The sequence below is a fragment of the Callospermophilus lateralis genome, chromosome 13 (genome assembly GCF_048772815.1).
Source record: "Callospermophilus lateralis isolate mCalLat2 chromosome 13, mCalLat2.hap1, whole genome shotgun sequence".
In the NCBI taxonomy this organism is placed as follows: Eukaryota; Metazoa; Chordata; class Mammalia; order Rodentia; family Sciuridae; genus Callospermophilus; species Callospermophilus lateralis.
This window is the reverse complement of record NC_135317.1, coordinates 13,299,838-13,316,159: the sequence shown is the minus strand read 5'-3', so window position 1 is coordinate 13,316,159 and position 16,322 is coordinate 13,299,838. Positions and strand designations below refer to the sequence as shown.

General features: G+C 50.3%; 1 protein-coding gene across 1 annotated transcript in view; it reads right to left on the bottom strand.

The window, feature by feature from the left end:
• The window catches only part of Slc35f3 (solute carrier family 35 member F3), a 248,490-nt gene extending 232,920 nt beyond the window's left edge, over positions 1-15,570 (bottom strand). Inside the window, exons 1-2 of the mRNA XM_076831682.1 lie at positions 15,518-15,570; positions 14,929-15,158 (exon numbers count right to left, since the gene is read on the bottom strand). Of these exons, the coding sequence (XP_076687797.1) occupies positions 14,929-15,158; positions 15,518-15,570 (283 nt within the window). The remainder of the gene's footprint in view (positions 1-14,928; positions 15,159-15,517) is intronic.
• Positions 15,571-16,322: the final 752 nt, after the last annotated feature.

The following is a 16,322-nucleotide window of genomic DNA, read 5'->3' as shown; positions in this document are numbered from 1 at the left end:
TTGGTATGATGGGTGTGCACCACTTCACCCAGCCCACACCACCTCTTTTACCTTTGGCAGATGAAGGACAAAAGAGGCCTTTGTTCCAAAGAGGAAGAGGAAGCAGCTAAATGTTAACAAATTCTTAAGAACCTCAACTGTAGAGCAGAAAGGCTAGGTATCTCAGAGGCACAGGATTTACCTTCCTGCAAGAGCTCCTTCTCCTGAGCCTCCACCAAATGGCTCATTAGAAGGACTGAGGAGGAGCCTGGAACAGCCACTCAGAGAAGCATAAGCTCAAGGGCAATGGGCTGCTCTGGAGGGACAGGGTAAAACCTCCACTTCCCCAGCCCTTTCTCATACAAGCAACGTCTAATGTCCCTGGACGGCAAATCTCTTGCCTCTGGGCCACAGGGGAAAGTGCTGCTTCAGGGATGGGTAGGACCAAGCACAGCTCACTCTGACCAAGAAGAACGTTAAAGTCCAACAGAATCCAAACTCAGGTCCAGCCCTGGCTGATGGACTCACCCCTGCTGAATGGCCTCCTGTGAGAAGACGCAAGCCCACTTCATGCACACTCAGGACTGGCTCTCTCCTGTCTTGGACCCACAGTGTACAGCACTGTCAAACACCGCAAGATACCAAAGCAGCAAGGGAAAGCCCCCAGGGAGGAGAGGCAGCGACCCACAGAGCCAGATGCAGACACCTGGGTGCCGGATCCACCAGGCAGAAATGCAGGCAGCTGGGATTGCAAGGCTCAGGTGTTAGAGGGGGAAACAGGCGTGTGCCCAGCTGTGGGCTCAGACAGGAGGTCTGGCTAACGGGCAGTTCTTTCCAAGGGCCATGGAGAACAATAGTAAACCAAAGCTTCTAGGAAGCCAGCTGAGACGCCACCTCTCACCTGATGCTCAGGCTAGAAACTGCAAATGCCTGGACCATGTGGCCAGACACCAGGCTGGACACAGCTTCCTTATAAAGTACAGGGCAGTGGGATTCTCAGCAAAACATTTGCTACCTCTGTAGGGGAAAAGCTCCAGAGAAAAACTTCAGGGCTTTTCTTGATTATTTAAAATTAGGAAAATTTCCTTACAGGTTATCAAAAAAGCTTATGTGCCAATAACAGTCTATGTCTTGATGTAGATGCAGAAAATGAGCGTAGAGTCTTATGTAGCAGCTCATTGAGCCAGGCACCTATGGGTTTACACGCTCTACCTTTTGGATATCTTATGCTGAATAGTGTATTTTTTAACTAGCTCATTATTCTGGTAGAAATTATTTTTCCTGTCTAGTTGGCATGGTTCCTCAGATGTCCATCCATTCAGCCAGCACAGTGGTCTTTGCAACAGAAGCAGAAGGGAGCGGAAGGTGACAGAGCAGTAACCAGGAGGGCTCTGGCACAGACACCAAGCACCAGCTGCCCTGTGGAGCTCACCATGCTCCAAGCTGAAGGTGCTGGGGTGAGCCGGGGTGAGCCGGGGTGAGCAGACTCGTCACCTGTCTCCCTGGGACAGCCCAGCCTGCGCATAGTGGGAATGCCTGCTGCAGAAGCACACTCCACGGAGCATGGCAGCGCCCACCACCCTACCATGCACGTGCAATTCAATGACTTCAACCTCCCAATTCCAGAGGCAGGGAGAAAACGGAAGCAATGCAAACCTGAACGGGATTCAGGACTGACCAATAGCCTCGGTGCTTTCCCAAAGCCTTATTAGCGTAATTTTGATCAATAGCAGTGACCACGTGGGATATAAACCCCTGTACTAGTACCCTCAGGTGGAAACTACCTGCTATTGGGTTTCCTACTGCCGGGCCAGGGGTCTGTCCTTGCTTTTATTCTTTAATAAGTTCTACTCTGTACTCACTCATCCTGGTCTAAGAATTTTAGTTTTTGAATTCATGAGACAAGAACCTGGAAAGAAGAAGTTGGTGGTGAGCTGCAGGGTCTGCTGAGCACTGGAGGGTGGCCCACCCTTAGGAGCTCAAGCGCCGCATCCTTGCCCAGACCCCACCTGCCTGCAAAAGCAGAAAATTCCAACCTCATCTGCCTGTAGAAGCAGGGAATTGAGATTCAACAGAAAGATGGTTTCTTGTTTGAGGACACACCCCCAGTCACCTCAGGACTCCCCTGGAGCCCCACCCCTCAAGGTCCCACTGCCTCCCAACAGGGCCACCCTGGGGTCAAACCTTAATACCTGGGCCTCTGGGGGTTGTTCTAGGTCCCAGGTATGGCATTTGCCATGTGGAAGATTTCACCACATCAGACAGAAAACGTCCTGTGCCCCTCCTGGTCCACACACAACGGGTAAGTTGGGCCAGTTTGGGAGCTTTGTGCAGATGAGACTGGGCACTGTCAGGATGATCCCCTTTCTCAAAACTCGCCACCACATGTGGGACCCTGAGAACCACAAGTACACCAGCACACTGTGGGTTTCTGCTCGGTCGTCCTCACCCCAGCCTTCTGACATGTGTGGTCATCAGGTGGGGAGGTGTAGCACCACAGCGAGGGGAAGAGAAGGCCAGCCACACCCCGCAGCAAAGGGAACTCAGGCTGCAGAGCAGAGAAGGGAGAAGCCAGAGCTGAGTGCTGCCCAGTCCTGCACCTGCGAAGTCGCTCCAGGGACAGTTCCACTCACTAGCAGCGGAGGGGCAAGATGCAGAATTCACGGATGGGATGCAGCCACTTCCCAGGTCAGTTGTCCCCAGAGGGGCCATTCCCAGAGCTGCTCTTCTCAGCAGCCTTCCACAGCAGCTCCATAATACTGTCCCCTTACCCCCAAGGACAGGCCCTGCCAGACACACTGCATGATATCCCAGGACCCATGTCCCTATGCACCCATCAGTCCTGGAGGACTCACAACACTGAGTGAGCTCTGCAAACTGTGCGTTTTGGTGACAATGGCATCTTGTCATACACATGGAGCCGTCTAGAGGGGAGGCTGGTAATGGGGACTGAGCCTGGGAGCATGGAAATTGCTCAAAAATAGACTACAAAAGCTACACAGGGCTCTATTATAAAATTTAGTTTTAGTGATTTATGGATTTCCTCCTTGAATTTTATTGAAGGCAAAAAATTAGAAGCCATCTAACTTATAGACGATAAAGTGTATTGGTGAAGAGAGCTATGCGTATCTATGTATTTATACTTGGCAGCTCTGTTTCGCTGATTGAGACCTGACTCCTCCTCCGGTATTAGCCATCTATGGCCCCACAACAAGAGATCACAACCGAGTGACAGAACACAAGACATCTTTGTCATCTCACAGTTTCTGAGAGTTGGGGGCTGGGCCCAACTCAGCCAGCGCTCTGCTCAGGGGTTACAAAGCTGGAATCAGGGTGTCGACCAGGGCTGGGTGCTCAGCTGGGAGCTGGACCAAGAAGACGCGTGTTTCTGCTGGCCCGGCTGCTGGCCGCATTCAGTTCCTTGAGGTCACAGGGCTGCAGTATGTATTGGCTGTTGGCCTGAGGCCACCCCAGCTCTAAAGGCCACCTGCCACTGCCTTGCCACATGGGCCCCCAAGAGGGCCAGTGTCCTCTCAAGGCTGGCAAGGACCGAGATCTGAAGCTGGACAGATGGACTCTCACACAGCACGACAAACTCCCAGAAGACACCCTTGGTGGGCAGCTAATCAAGGCCCCACCCAAGGGGAGGGGACTGTTTAAGGGCGTGAACCCTGGGGAGGACATTGGAGGCTACCTTGAGGATCATTTTACATGACTCTAAAACCCTGAAATTCTACTCCTGGGCGACTGTCCAGCAAAGACCGGCCGCGTGCATCCAGGACAACTGCGGGAACATCCCCTGCAGCCCCCGCTCTTCAGTCTAGGCACCTCCAGGCTGTGCTTCTCACAAACACTTGGCATTCGAACCCAGGTAGGCCTTCCGTGCCACCTGCCTCCTCAGATTTCGCCCTGCTTCCTGAACCACCCATCACCCAGCCCTGCTCTGTGAGACTCAGGCACTTGGCAGCACCTGGCTCTCTGGTCCCGTTGCAGATGCCCCTTCCCCTGACTCTTAAGAAGCAGTTCTTCCCCTTTCACAGGAGAAACCCCATGGTTACTGACACGGCCTCCAATGCTGCACATTCCCCCTGAGCAAAGGCAGTTCTGTTGGCGGAAGCCTGAGGTCCCTTCACTGCTCTGCACCTCCTCATGCACACGCTCAGTGCCTGCAGAGGATTCGCCCAGGGGCTCTGGGCACCCTTTATTTATTTATTTTTTTAATCAGTGCATATTAGTTATAGAGAATAGTGGGTTCCACTGGGGTATATTCACATGCATGTCACATAATTTGATCAATTCATCCCCAAGTCCTCCCCCTGACTGCCCTCCCCTGGGCCCCCTGCTACTGGTCTCCCTTTTATTTTCTATTTATTTATGTATTTATTTTGCACCAGGGATTGAACCAAGGGATCCTTATTTTGTATTTTATTTAGAGACAGGGTGTCACTGAGTTGCTTAGTGCCTCACTAAGTTGCTGAGGCTGGCCTTGAACTCGAGATCCTTCTGCCTCAGCCTCCCAAGCCACTGGGATTACAGGCATGCGCCACCGTACCTGGCCTCCTTTCTATTTTCATGAGACCCTTTTTTGCTTCCCCATATGAGGGAAACACATGCCACTGGCTCCCTGAGTCTGCTTTATCTTTCTTAATATGATGTTCTCCAGTTCCATCCATTTTATTGCAAATGGCATAACTGCTCTTCTTTAGGCTGAATAACATGCTACTGTGTATATGCACCGATTCTCTCTATCCAATCCTCTGTCGATGGAAACCTTGGCTGGCTCCATAACCTGGCTCCTGTGGAAATTCTGGATGGTCTGTGGCCTGAGCACAGAGCAGAGTGAAGACCTGAAAGCCCATTTGATTCTTCCCCTCTTACCACCAGTCATCTTCTCCAGGGAGCATGAGGAACAAACTCCATGGGAGCAGCCCTCAGGAGGCCTGGCCTGGCCTGACCCTTGAAGCCAGATAAAGGACTGAGTACCCAAGCACCAAAGAGAGGGAGATACCACGGAAAGGCACAGTGCCAGCACTCAGAGACCAGGCACGAGGAGCACGAGCCACACCACAGTCCAGAGATCCCTTAAAAACAGTCTGCTGTGCAGACTAGGGTGCTAGGCCACCTGTTCTCAGTGAGGCAAGGGGTCCCCACCTAGAACTTAGACATTATGTAGGGTACAAAGCACCAAACCATTTGGGGAGATGGGTGAGAAGTCTAAACCCCTGAAGAGAAGCTTGGAGCCGGGGATACAACATAGCACATGGACAGGCACGCCGGAGGGATGGTGACGTGGCCTGGCAGACTGGGGAGAGAAACCGAGGCAGGTGCTGTAAAGACACAGGGTCAGTGCTGAGAGTGGCTAATAGCCAGTGACAGGGCTGGCCCTGGGAGGTGACCTGCTCCTCCCCTGGGGACAGCATGTCATCACTCACAGCATTTTCTGGTTTTCTTTTTACTAAATTCTGATATAATAATCTGAACCGTGTTTCCCTTCAAGCCTGAATCATGCTACACCATAAGCTGAAGCAATATTTTTTTTCTAACTTTGATGAAAGCATTTACATTTATAGAAAGGTTGATGCGTATTATATAGACTCACCAATTATTAAAATTTTGCATGTTTTATTCATCTGTCATTTTTTTATTCATCTGTCTGTCTATACTGGTTTTTGTTGAACTACCTGAAAGTACACTATAGACACAATACCTCACCCCTAATACCTCAGCGTGTCTCAGGAACAAGGATATTCTCCCACATAACCACACTGAGGCTACCGAGCCCAAGGAAAATAACAATATCCATAAAATAGTCGAATATGCAGTTTCCTGAAAACCTCCAAAATGTCGGGCACAGCTATGACTCCTCTGAAGCAGTGTGGACAGTGCTGCGTGGAAACTGAGGTGGCCCCTGAGTGCTGCTGAGGCCTCGGGAGGAGAATCCAAGCCCCTAGAAGATAACCCCATTTTGTCACCTCTCCCCTTCATCAGGCACAAGGTAGCCAAACGAATACAGTGACCAAGATGCCACCCTCCCTAAAAAGGCACCACCGCATGCACCCAAAAGCAATGGAGAAGCCCCCGCACGTTCCTGGGTGTTGGCTCAAATGATCCCAGCTACCTGTTGACCACCTGCAGCCAACGCTCCTCAGGGCTCAGCACAAAGAGGAGGTGGACAAGTCAGGAAGAAGGTCCTGAGACAATGTCCCGGGACCACCCCCAGAGCCTGTGCTTAGCCTGTGTTTGATCCAGCCACTTCCTTGAGCGTTATGTGCACACACCAGGTGAATCAAGGACCAACCAGAGCAAGACATGACAGAGAAGAACTCCAGATCCTTCCATGAGCAACAGCACACAGAGCAACAGTCTTGCTACCCAGGATGTTCTGGCTTTATTAATATGTAAAGTGGTGATGCCCCTAGAGACCCCGCTCCCCTCCCGCCTCTGTGAACTGGATACTGTTATGACTCAAGCTGGCCGAGCACAGGAACAGCTTCACAAGCTCACTCTGTGAACCTGGGGTTTCCTCCTGGAGGAGCTAGAGGAATGGCACAAACAGAATGTGATCTGGGCAGGAGAGAACAGGTGGACTGGGAGCACATCCTGGCTCCCCTGAATGAATTCGAGCCCATGTTATTTCCACCAGGCCCCTCGTTAGAGGAAGAAAACAACCTCAGGACAGCATTCTTTGCAGCTGGAGAGAAACAGAATATCTACAGCAGAAAAACGTTAGGAAAGAAATGTCCTGGTGACATTGCTCCACTCACCAACCCTGTCAAAGATCGGCATTGTTGCACAATAGCACAAAAGAAAAAAAAAATGTTAAATGCTCTGGGCTACATCAAATGAACAAGTAGAACTCTGATTACAGCAGAAGAGTTCAAGTTTCCCAAGGAAGAGAGAAAGGAATTCTCTGGGGCTTCATAGCCTCTGCTGTATCTAGCTAGAGTTACGGTTCCTACCATAAAACACCATGCAATAGAATTCATATAATACAGGGCTAAGTTTGTAGCTGTTCAATGTTGGTCCAAATCACCACAAGATATTTATTTAGAGAAGGACCACAAATAGACACACAGGGCACTCATGAGATGGCCCCAAGGCAAGAAATGTGTGTATTGGAGTCAATGCAATTCATGGATTCATAGGTGTATGTCAGTATGGAATTTTTTAGGAAACAACACCTGTAGTACATGTTTACCTCAGGGGTGAATATTTTTTACCACCTTTCAGAAGCAGTTATTTTTTGATGATTGAATGCTGATGGTGGAGTGTGGATGGATGAGCTCATGAATAAATGAAAACACCTTCACAGCAGCTTTGAGGTTCCATCTGCTTCTAACCCAGGCATAAAAGAGCCCCTCCGTGGAAAGCATCCGGAGTTCCACGCAGTGATGTTCTGATGTCCCTGCCTGGCCCGTGGGCTCCTCTGCAGAGGGCAAGGTGGCGGTGGATCCCAGTGGAAAATGCTTTATGCTCCTGTCTTCCAGTCACTGCTTTGAAACTCCACAATGTATTTTTAAAGAATCACCAAATACAATGTTGGTTACAGACAGAGCAAATACATTCACACCTCCACGGTGCACGCTTCCTAGTGCTTAAAAAATAAATTCTAATGGCTTATCAAACCTACTGCATCAAATCAGACACATCTATAAGATTTCTATGTTCAATACTTTATACAATGAAATGCTGACAAGGTAAACATTTTTGGATAAACCACAAAGTGTTGTTTTGACTTATGGTATTTGCCCAGTTTTCTAACTATTTTTTTGGGGGGGTGATTTTTAAAGGAAAAGAAATAGAGGAGGATACTTCCAGTTCTTTCTTGGTATTGCCTGCCAACAAAATATACTTCTACCATGAAAAATGTTTTTTAAACTCCCACAGGTGCACGGCATGAGCAAATGCTGTGTCACACCCACAGGCCTCAGGCCTATATTGGTGACTGTGTTCCTTTACATCTTCAACAGTCCCTGAAAGAGAGCTGGCACAACTTCTAAAAGGAAAAACAAGGAGGTCAAGTCTGTGTCTGTGAAGAAGCACCTTTCTTCCAGCCCTTCAAAAGAAACTTTGAGGACACACTCTGATTTTGGTAACACTGGATTGTTGCAAGAAGATGGTGAAGAAGGGTAAAGACAATCTGCTAATAGATTCTGATCTAGGTGACACACAGCCAATCGACAAGGAGAACATCTGAATGCCAAATATCTGTCAAAACCAGAAACTGCTCTGAAGTTACATGAGTCCCCATGTCTCAGGAGTCCAACACAGCCTGTGACCTTCTACTCTACAAGTCTCCTCAGCCGAGCGATTTATTTCCTACAGTCCAATGTCATAAATTAAAGCTACCTCAAGTTGCATGACAGAAAAATCTGTGTCCATGGCCTGGGCAATTGCTCAAAGGCTTGCCACCACTATCCACCACAAGAATTTACTAGGCTCATAACAGTATAATTCCTTCCGAGGCTCTGTAATAAGATAGTGCCTTACCCTGTTGCTCAGTGCACTCACCACGGAGCTAAATCAACTTATATCATGTTAAAAAAAAAAAAAAAAAAAAAAAGAACCTAGTTCATCCCCAGCCATGGAACAGGTGTTCCACTGGGGTGACAGTGTGTCCTGCTCTTTCTGCAGGATCCCACTGACGGGGCCTCCGTGGTTTCTCTCAGCAGTCAGGAAGCACTCCTTTCTTCTAGCTGAACGTCCTTGGCCACGCAGAGCATTGCTCTAATCTACGCGGACTCAACAGAATGGTCCAGAAGTCGTAACCACAGAGCAGCCTGCAGGTGCACAGGACAGAGCCTAGCTTCCGCTCACCCAGAAGGAAGGGGCATGCACTGTGACAGCAGGGTCCCCAGGGCTGGGGGAAGAGCTGAAGCTTGATCTCCACCTAGGAGGGCACTGGCCTCCAGGGCTTTCTCAGTTGCGGCACAACCTGGGGACACTCTCTCCAGGTAGACTAGCTTCCTCTGCCTCTGCCTGAGAGGAGGCAAAAGAGCCCCTCAGTGCATTTCCTCCACTCAAGTGCCCATGCCCGGCCAGAGCACCACCTCTTGTGTTTGTTTCTGGCAAGATCTCACTAAGTTGCCCGGGTTGGTCTTGAACTTGTGGGCTCAAGAGATGATCCTGCCTCAGCCTTCCCAGTGACAGGGACTAGGAGAGCACCACTGTGCCTGGCTGCACACTTCTGGTTTTAATCTCAAGTCCCAGGACAGACACTGATCGAAGGAAGTGGGCCTGAAGTTGGGGGCCCTGTTCTATCTATGAGCCCAGGAGAGATGGTGCTATCTATCTGCTGCCACAGGCTTGACCTGAGGGCACGGTGCTAGGCAGCTAAGGGGTCCCATGAACTGGCAAAACCTTCCAAAAGGTTCTGTTCTCTCAGTGACAGGAGGGTTTCCCACCCCCCTCCTCATCACTTCTTCACAGACGAGAAACCAGATGCTCCCAGTGGTGAGTAACTGGTCCTATATCTACCAAGGGATGGAACTGGTATGTGAATGCAGCTCCAGAGAATTTCATTTCCTCACTCCTCCCGGCCACACCAAAGGACATGAGTCCACCCTGCTCCCAATGCAAGGCCCCAGCTTTTGTGAGCATCCCAACAACACTCAAGAAGATGCTCAACAAAGTTCAATGGCTCTCACACATATGTATTTTAGTATACTAATCTGATTTTTTCCAGCTGCTTAAGGAAAGGACCAGTGCTCCCCACTGGAGTGTTCTGGGCTGGGCACTTTGTAAGGGACAGAGGACAGTGAGGCACCTCCTGGTCTGTGCTTCTTGGAAAACCTGGAAGACATCACTTTCCTGGAGGTACGACCATGTCTTTCACAGCCAGATGGCCATGATCTGAGTGAGATGGGGAGCATGGGGTTCCTTAACAGCTAATCATTCTGCATTTTAATTGTCAAAACTCGGAAAGCATTTGCTAAATTGTTAGTATGCAATTATACTCAGGAACCAAACTTACGCTCTGACACATTAGAGAATGTGTGTTCTAGTGTTTACCCACCTCAGCCACCTCCAACTCTTCCCTGTTAAATGATTTCCATCTCGTATTTCATGTGCCAAGCTGCCTTTGAGAGTTATGTTTACCACCAACTCCTCCGTCTCCGACACAGTGCCACTTCTGAGTCGCTGGCCCAACCCCTGCTGCTCCAGAGGACCTCACAGGAGCCGTGCACCCCAAATTCCACCACAGCGGCCACCACTCTGGCACTGGCACCCCCACTCTCAGTTCAGTCTGAGGGGGCCCAAGGGCAAGATTGTTCCAGAAGCCCTTTCACTCACCTCATGCAAACCCTCTGTGACTCTGGTCCCCAGCTATGTGAGTGGGCACCCTTCACTTTCTCAGCTGCAACTAGAAGATCTCCACCCAGATGAGGGAGACTTTGTTCATTACCCTGCAGGCTACAGGCCCAGGCTCACACTATAAATGGAAAGCAGGACTGGGTTACAGGTGGGTGGCCTTTGGGATTAGCCTACCCTCCACTATAAAAATGACTTAAAACTAAACCCATGAGCATTCTAAAAAAAAATCATTTTTATCTCAACAAACTAGCACCATGGAGTTAAATCTACTACAAACACATTTGTATCTCATTTCAAGCAATAAACATAATAATAAATAATAAATAAATAATCCCTAAGAAAGTGCTTTTGATTAGGAAAGCAGTTGACAGTGTGCAGTCAACAGCACCATTAGGGAAACTGAAGCAGGCCAGAGACCCCGTACCCAGAAGACCCTCACCATAATTTTTCTTGTTAATATAATATCAGCAAAGATTTATGCAAAACAGCTCAGTGTGGTTAGACCTTCCTGTTTTCTGATGCTGTGTCTCGCAAAAGCTAAGTTTAACTGCAGACCTGCTAATGTTGCTCCTGCTTCTGTGGTAAAATGTGTAAAACCTCTGACTGTTCTAAAAACTGGAACAAAAAGCACTGTCATGTGAACCTCCAAGCTCCCCCAACCCCCGCCAACTCGGTATTAAGTCCAAAGCATTTCTAGACTCTTGGTCCAGAGAATGATTTGGGCAATAGCCCCTCCAGACCCTGTAGTCAATAAACCTGCTTCCTGAAAATTCCCTGGGTGTCCAGCCTTGCTGACCCACATCCAAACCTTCCACAAGCAAAGCGTCCTGCCTCTATAAACACTCACCCTTGAAGTCTCCAGGACTCTCCCTGGGTTCCTGCGGTCTATGCAGGGCTCTGCCTTTACACTCCCTGAAGAGGGAACACCTGTACAGTGAGCCTGTCTTCCGGAGCTCAGCTCTATATTTTGGCACAGGGTGAATGCTCTAAAAAGATTCCATGAACAGAGGAAACGAAGGAGCAGACGAGTGCTCCTTCCCCAGTCACATAGGACCCTTCATCTGGGACCTCCAAGATCACCCCTTCTGTCCTGCCTGTGCAGAGGTGCCAATCCTACCCTGCCAGATGCCTGGAGCTGGCTGTCCACATACAGATAGCATATTCCTGATCTTGGGCTCCCTCTTCCCTTCCATAGCCATCTCCTCCCCACCCCCACCACCCAATGGCAGCAACATCAAAGAAGGGAGAAGCAGCAGAAGACACTTAGGTCAGTCACTCTTCCCTACTTTGGGCAAAGATGTTCTTCTTTGGATCATCCAGATCCTTCCAACTCCTAAAGCTCTCTCTACGGGATGCTGACTTATGGGGGAGGGGGCTGGAATCTCACTAGCTGCAGAAGCAACAGGCCTTTCTGAGTCTGCAGAAAGACCTTCATTCTGGGGTTGGGGTTGTGGCTTAGTGGCAAAGTGCTTGCCTCGCACATGTGAGACACTGGGTTCGATCCTCAGCACCACATAAAAATGAATAAATGAAATAAAGATATTGCATCCATCTATAACTTAAAAATAAATAAATAAATACCTTCATTCTAATGTGTCCCATCATGAAAGCCCAAGGAGTGGGCCAGGTGAAAGGAGAAAGGAGGGAAGGTGAGGAATTTGGAGCAGGACCACTCCATGGGCACCACTGGTCAGTAGAGTAGAGGTCACTTGGGAAGTAAGCATGGGGTTCAGGTTAATGAGTGGGTCTCAACCAAACGCAGCCCTCCAAGGGACACCTGGCAATGTCTGGAGATATTTGGTGGTCACAACCGGGGGTCGTGGTGTGCTACTATCATCTAACAGAGGCCGGCAAGGCTGCTAAGTGCCCTATGATATACAGTCCCCACCACGAAGTCACCCAGGAAAAACTGTCAATAGTATGGAGGTTCAGAAACACTGGGCTACACCAAATTTATCATCAAGAATTCTGTTCTAGTGTATGGCTCAGAAAACACTTCCAACGTAAGAGTAAAGCAATTCCAAAGTAACAGGAAGTCAGCATAAAAAGTTAAATGATATGGGTCCCAGAGGCCAGCAGTTCAGGTGCCATCCATTCGTCCATTCAGCAAATATTTATGAGCACTTGGTGCTTTCTGGGCTGTGGAAGAGCTCACAGCTGGTGACTTGGAGAATCCCTGCCAGTGTCACCATGTGGTTCACTGCAGGAACTCAGAGTGGGAGCCTGGAGAGTGGAGCCACTGAGAGAAGGGACTCAGCCTTGCCTGCCCACTTGTTGAGAGCTCGACTTCCACAAAACATCCCTCTCAGGCCTCAGGGGCTTTGGAATTTAAAATAATAATAATTCCTCATAAAAGTCTTTTGTCCAGAGTGAAACTTGTGGCTGCCACTGCTAGGGTTGAGCATAGTTCATAATTATCTCATTTATCTTAACTGCCAAAACCTAAAAATGAAGGGGGTGGGGCTGAACACTTGGTTAAATTCTTTCTGCTGCTGCCCGAGCACATGCACACCTCTCCAAGAGTCCAGAAACTCTCCTACAGTCAGAATGCAGAGAAGCCACTTGGAAAGACAACTGAGAGGTAAGGACCAGGCTTGGAATCTCTATGGACACCATGAGGAGAACATTCTGTTTTGTAATTATATCTCTTGCAGTTTGTTGAATTCAATTATTAAGCAACAAATTAACCGACCACTACCTACAGATGGATGAGCCTCTGCTGTTATTTTCTTAGTTGAGTAGAAATGGCAAGCAGCAAAAGCACTGCCCTAGAACCTCTCCCGCTGCATGAATAAAACATTAGCTTCTCTAAATTTAAATGTAAACCCCAATTAATGCATCAAAATGTCAGTTGTCACCCAAAGCATTTTAGTAGCAAGGAAATACCTTGGAATAAAGAAGGATCCTCACAGGAACACAGTGGAGTGAGCTGATTTTATTCCCATGGCTGAAGCTCCTACAGCCTGTCTGCTAGTACTTATCCCCTCAACAAAGCCTCAGAGAGAGGGCATCTAAGAATACTGCTGGTGGTTCAAGGGACTTGTTTCCATGGTCTTAATCATTAAGTATGTTTGTACCAAACTCAGACATCACCACTGTAAGTGCCCCTCGAGTCATAAACCTCGGTGATCATTTCCAGAAAACCCTAGAGCCAGGCACAAATAGAATTATAAAAATAAACCTAATCATGACTTCAGGGGCTGAAGAGATGACTCCCAAAAAACTATGATTTGTATCATAGTCCTCAATTACAAAGAAAGCAGAGAATGAAAACAAGAAATAGAAAAGTTGTATTTTCTAACAGAAAAAAAGCAGAAATAAAAAGTGAGGTCATATCCATAGCCATAAGAAAAATGGTTTCCAATGGGTTTGAATTCTTGTCATCCTACACCCCATGTTTTTCAGACAGAAAGGGAACTTGGTCCCTTGACTTCCTTCTGCAATCTAAAGCCAGCAGATCAGCTATGATTTCAGTAGCAGTCAGGAGACTCGAGTACACATACATCATTGTAAGGTTTATGCTGAATTAAATGCACTCACCACAGTCCTCTAAAGACCAGCAAGGGCATAGAAGCCAAACATTCAAATCCTATGTTTCTTCCCCAAAATATAAGCTCATTGCTAGTAGACTGCTGATGTTTGGCTTGGACTTGAAGGTTTCATAAATAATCTAAAGATAGACATACTTTTAGTGATGAATACAATTAAATTACAAAAGCCTGATGTTCTTCCTAGTACCAATAAATTGCAATTTCAAGCAATAAATAACAGGTTTTTTAAATCCTCAAGATTATCAAGCTATTAGACTCACAAATGAATGAGGCAATGCTCATTTCTTTGACTGAAGTGGTTAACGTCTCTTTGCTGTGTCCAAACACAGTGATGAGACCACTCAATTCTGGTTATATCTATCAACATCTGGAGTTTGTGGTAGGCAACCTCTCTCTCTTCCAAAGTAAGCCAAAAAAAGGTGAGGTCTGTGTCATTGCTCCTGGCACAGTCAGCTGAAAGCCCGCTGCAAAGAAGTTTCAGCTTCTCTACCTGGCACCAGGCTTTCTTTCATCTTGCAAGCACTGTGCCAGAATCGACACTGATGCGTATGGAACCTCCTCACTGAGGACCCCAAAAATCCTGGGGCAAAGGAAGGGGCTGAGATACAAAGAACTGTCCTCCATCATCCTGCTTAGGAGACACCGGGAAGAGTTAAAATCCGGGCTGCCTAAGTCTGCATTCTCCAAAAGAGCCATCTGCGCCTGACCCGGGGCCCAGTAACACTTTCTGATCACAGTAAAGCTACGCAGCCCAGGATACTGATTCGCTTGCGCGTTTCTCAAGTTCTGCCACAAGAGGGGTGCCTTCCATATTGTGACACCTCCGGAAGAAGGGGATAAGGATGGAGAGGGACTATGTGGGAGAGAGAGGCTCCTGAAATAACGGATCAGAAAGCCTGAAGGCTCCGGAGAACTGTCTCCAGGCCTCTTCCTAAAAGTTACAAACCCTCGCGCAGGGCGGTAGCTGGCGGCAGGACCGTCACAGAGCGCGCTTCCCAGGCTGCTGTTACAGTGGTAGGAAGACCAGTGGACAGGGAAAAGGCTGGGGCGCGGGGGCGGGGGGGGGGGGCGATGGGTGTCTTACTTTTGTAGCTCGCTGCCCAGGGCTGATAGCCATAGTAGCCTGTGATGCGCAGGATCCGCTCCTCGATGGAGGTGAGTCCCACCGGCCCGCTGGTGAGGTCCTCCACCGAACGCGACCATTTCAAGTCCTCCTTGATCGCCTCGTCTACCACCAAGTACTTGAGCTGCCTGAGCTGGGGGCTGATGTCAGACAGTCTCCGAGGGCTGACGTCCGGTGACCTCCTCATGCCACTGAGGCCGCGGGCGCCGGGGCAGGTGGGCAGGCGGAGAGGGATTAAGGACAGAGAGGGGGGTTTCGGTGAGGAGCGGGGCCCTGGACGAGCCAGGATGCAGCCGGGGCTGCTCCCTCGCGCCACCCACCTCTGCTCGCTCTGAGCCTCGAAGTCGGGTTCGTCTCCCGTCTCCCGCGCCCTCCCCTGGGCGCCTCCGGCAGTGTGGGTTGGGGCCAGTGGCGAGGGAGAAGGTGCCTTAAACTTCCCGCCATGAACGCCGCCCCTCCGGGACCCCCGAGGTCGTGGCTGCAAGAGTCCACCCAGCATTCGGGCCATCTGCCGGCCGGCTCTCGCGCCCACACCCCGGGCGCTACTCACATGGCGATGCTTTTGCCCCTGGGTGCGCCGCCGGGAAACTCTCGGATCCCCATAGGCAGCGGCAGGGTGAGGCCGGGAGCTCCCAGACTTGAGGCGGAGGGGCCGCGGGCCCGAGCTAGCGGCAGCTGCTGGCCAGGAGAGGTGGGAGCGCTGCCCGCCACGGGTCCGCCCCGTGCAGCCCTGCGCGCCCTGGTTTGTGCCCACCACCTACGCGTCGTGCGGCGGGTGGCTCATCCCGGCGCCTCGAGCCCGTCCACGGGGCCCACTGCAGCCAGCCGGCAGCCGAGCGGCGGAGCAGCGCCGCGCCCCTCGCCTGTCACTGTCGCCGCCGCCCTAGCACAGCGCGGGCGCTGGCGCCGCGGGGCCGGGAGAGCGCTCCCAGCCGTGCGCTCCGAGGCACCTGGGCGGGCGGGGGTGCGCCCGGCAGGCGCGCGGAGCCAGGCGGGGGCGCTGCGCCCCGCTCCCGCAGCCCGAGTGCGCCCGCCGGGCCCCTACTCCGTCCGCAGCCTTGGGGCGTGCAGCGCTGTCCTCCGCCTGCAGGACCCGCCACAGCCCGCGGACCCCGCCGGGCACTTCCACCAGCCTCGGGGCGGGTGCTGCCACGCCTGCCCCCGCCCCCGACCTCCTAAAGAACAAAACTACTCCGAAAGAAAAAAATTCGCCTCTACACTCAGAATGCTAAATAAATAAATGGTATTTCATAGGCAAAGCTGAGAAAAAGTGCATCGTTTTATGGTCGGGATGGCGCAGTCAAACCTGTCCTCAAAGGGCGCACCTTCTCACTGATGAGGCCAGTACCCCGTCC